The 1,419-nt window shown below is 43.6% G+C and overlaps 1 protein-coding gene across 1 annotated transcript; it reads left to right on the top strand.

Annotated features, from left to right (window-relative positions):
• Positions 1-414: 414 nt before the first annotated feature.
• LOC125540684 lies at positions 415-1,152 on the top strand. The gene has a single exon (XM_048704273.1). It carries the CDS (start codon positions 483-485, stop codon positions 768-770), a length of 288 nt encoding a protein of 95 aa, XP_048560230.1. The 5' UTR covers positions 415-482; the 3' UTR covers positions 771-1,152.
• Positions 1,153-1,419: the final 267 nt, after the last annotated feature.

Raw genomic sequence — 1,419 nt, 5'->3', positions numbered from 1 at the left:
ATGCAAATTAAAAAGGACAGGAGGGAGTATAACAGAAGTGGTGTGGAAAAACGTGTGTGTATATAATCCATTAAGTGTACTAGCAGGACGTGGTGGCCTGGACACTGGATAAGAAGTGAACAGCTAATTAGTTGATTAATTAAATACCATAAGAAGAGGCAGAGTAAGCTAATGTCCAAATTGAGAAGATAAAAAAAAGTATCCACTAATTGCATGTGAACACCTACTCATGGCTTAAGCTCATCCACATCCACATCGGTACGTTCATGTGTGTGGCCGGGAATGAACGAAGGCACTCGCATTTTCCCCTCCTTTTGTGCAACGGGAGGCTAACTAGAGTAGAGAAAAGGCGGGGCATGCATGCATTCATTGGCTCTCTATAAATACCAAGGGCCTGGAGCAAAACATGCATCAACAGCCCACAGCTTCACAAGCCAGTACACACACCAATATAGTCTCCTTTCCAAAGCTAGCTAGCATCAATGGCTTCTGGTGCTCAGATGAAGATGGTTGCCGTCGGCATGATGCTGGCCGTCCTGTTCATCGCTGCAGCTAATGCAGAACCAGCGCCTGCAGAAACTTGCATCGACAAGACCGAAAAAGTTGGTCTTGTCACTGACTGCATCTGCTCCAAGAACTGTGCTTGTGCAGGAAAGTGCATCTTAGAAGGCGGCGATGGTGGCGAAATCCAGAAGTGCTTTGTCGAATGCGTGCTGAAAAACGACTGCAACTGCAATGCTAAGCACCACAGCGCCGCAGCCCCTCAGTAAGGAGACTCCCGATTGCAGCAACTTCAGCCATGCTATGAGGTCTGCGTCCACAAGTCCACACTCAACATTTGAGTAAATTTGTCATCGTGACTAATAATGTTTTATACTAAATAAAACTCTTATACGTATGTTCTTGGCATGCGCTTCTTGCTTGGAGCGTACGTATGTTGAGAATTGGTTTCCCGGTCACAGCTCATATATATATGCTGCCAGTCACGTTTACGATGACTGCCACATGTATTGCTGGAAAATGAATATGTATGTGTATTTGTCTGTTTCGTCATTTGTGTCATTGTAAAAATAAGTTGTATGCTGGCGCATGACAACAAGTGTATTTGGCTACTATAATATTATTAATGATATGATGTCTTGTTTAAACTGACGTCACTGCAGCTTCTATATATTGGTTCTCGATCTATCTTCTCTGGTGTACTAGTGCACCAACTTATCCATATTAGAGGCTGTATTGTGAGGTGGGTGGTGAGTTGTGCATCGCTTCAAAGATTCTCTTGTTTCCTAGCTCTACTTTGCACAATGTTCAGGATTATGAATATTTATGGCGGCAACTTCTGAAAAATATCATAACGATGGTTGCATTTAATGGTGGCTCGATTTCTTGGAACGACTAGTGAGTCACGTCCCCTCTTGT

The sequence above is a fragment of the Triticum urartu genome, chromosome 2, assembly GCF_003073215.2.
Source record: "Triticum urartu cultivar G1812 chromosome 2, Tu2.1, whole genome shotgun sequence".
In the NCBI taxonomy this organism is placed as follows: Eukaryota; Viridiplantae; Streptophyta; class Magnoliopsida; order Poales; family Poaceae; genus Triticum; species Triticum urartu.
The sequence above is the reverse complement of the archived record's forward strand: the minus strand, read 5'-3'. Positions and strand labels throughout refer to the sequence as shown.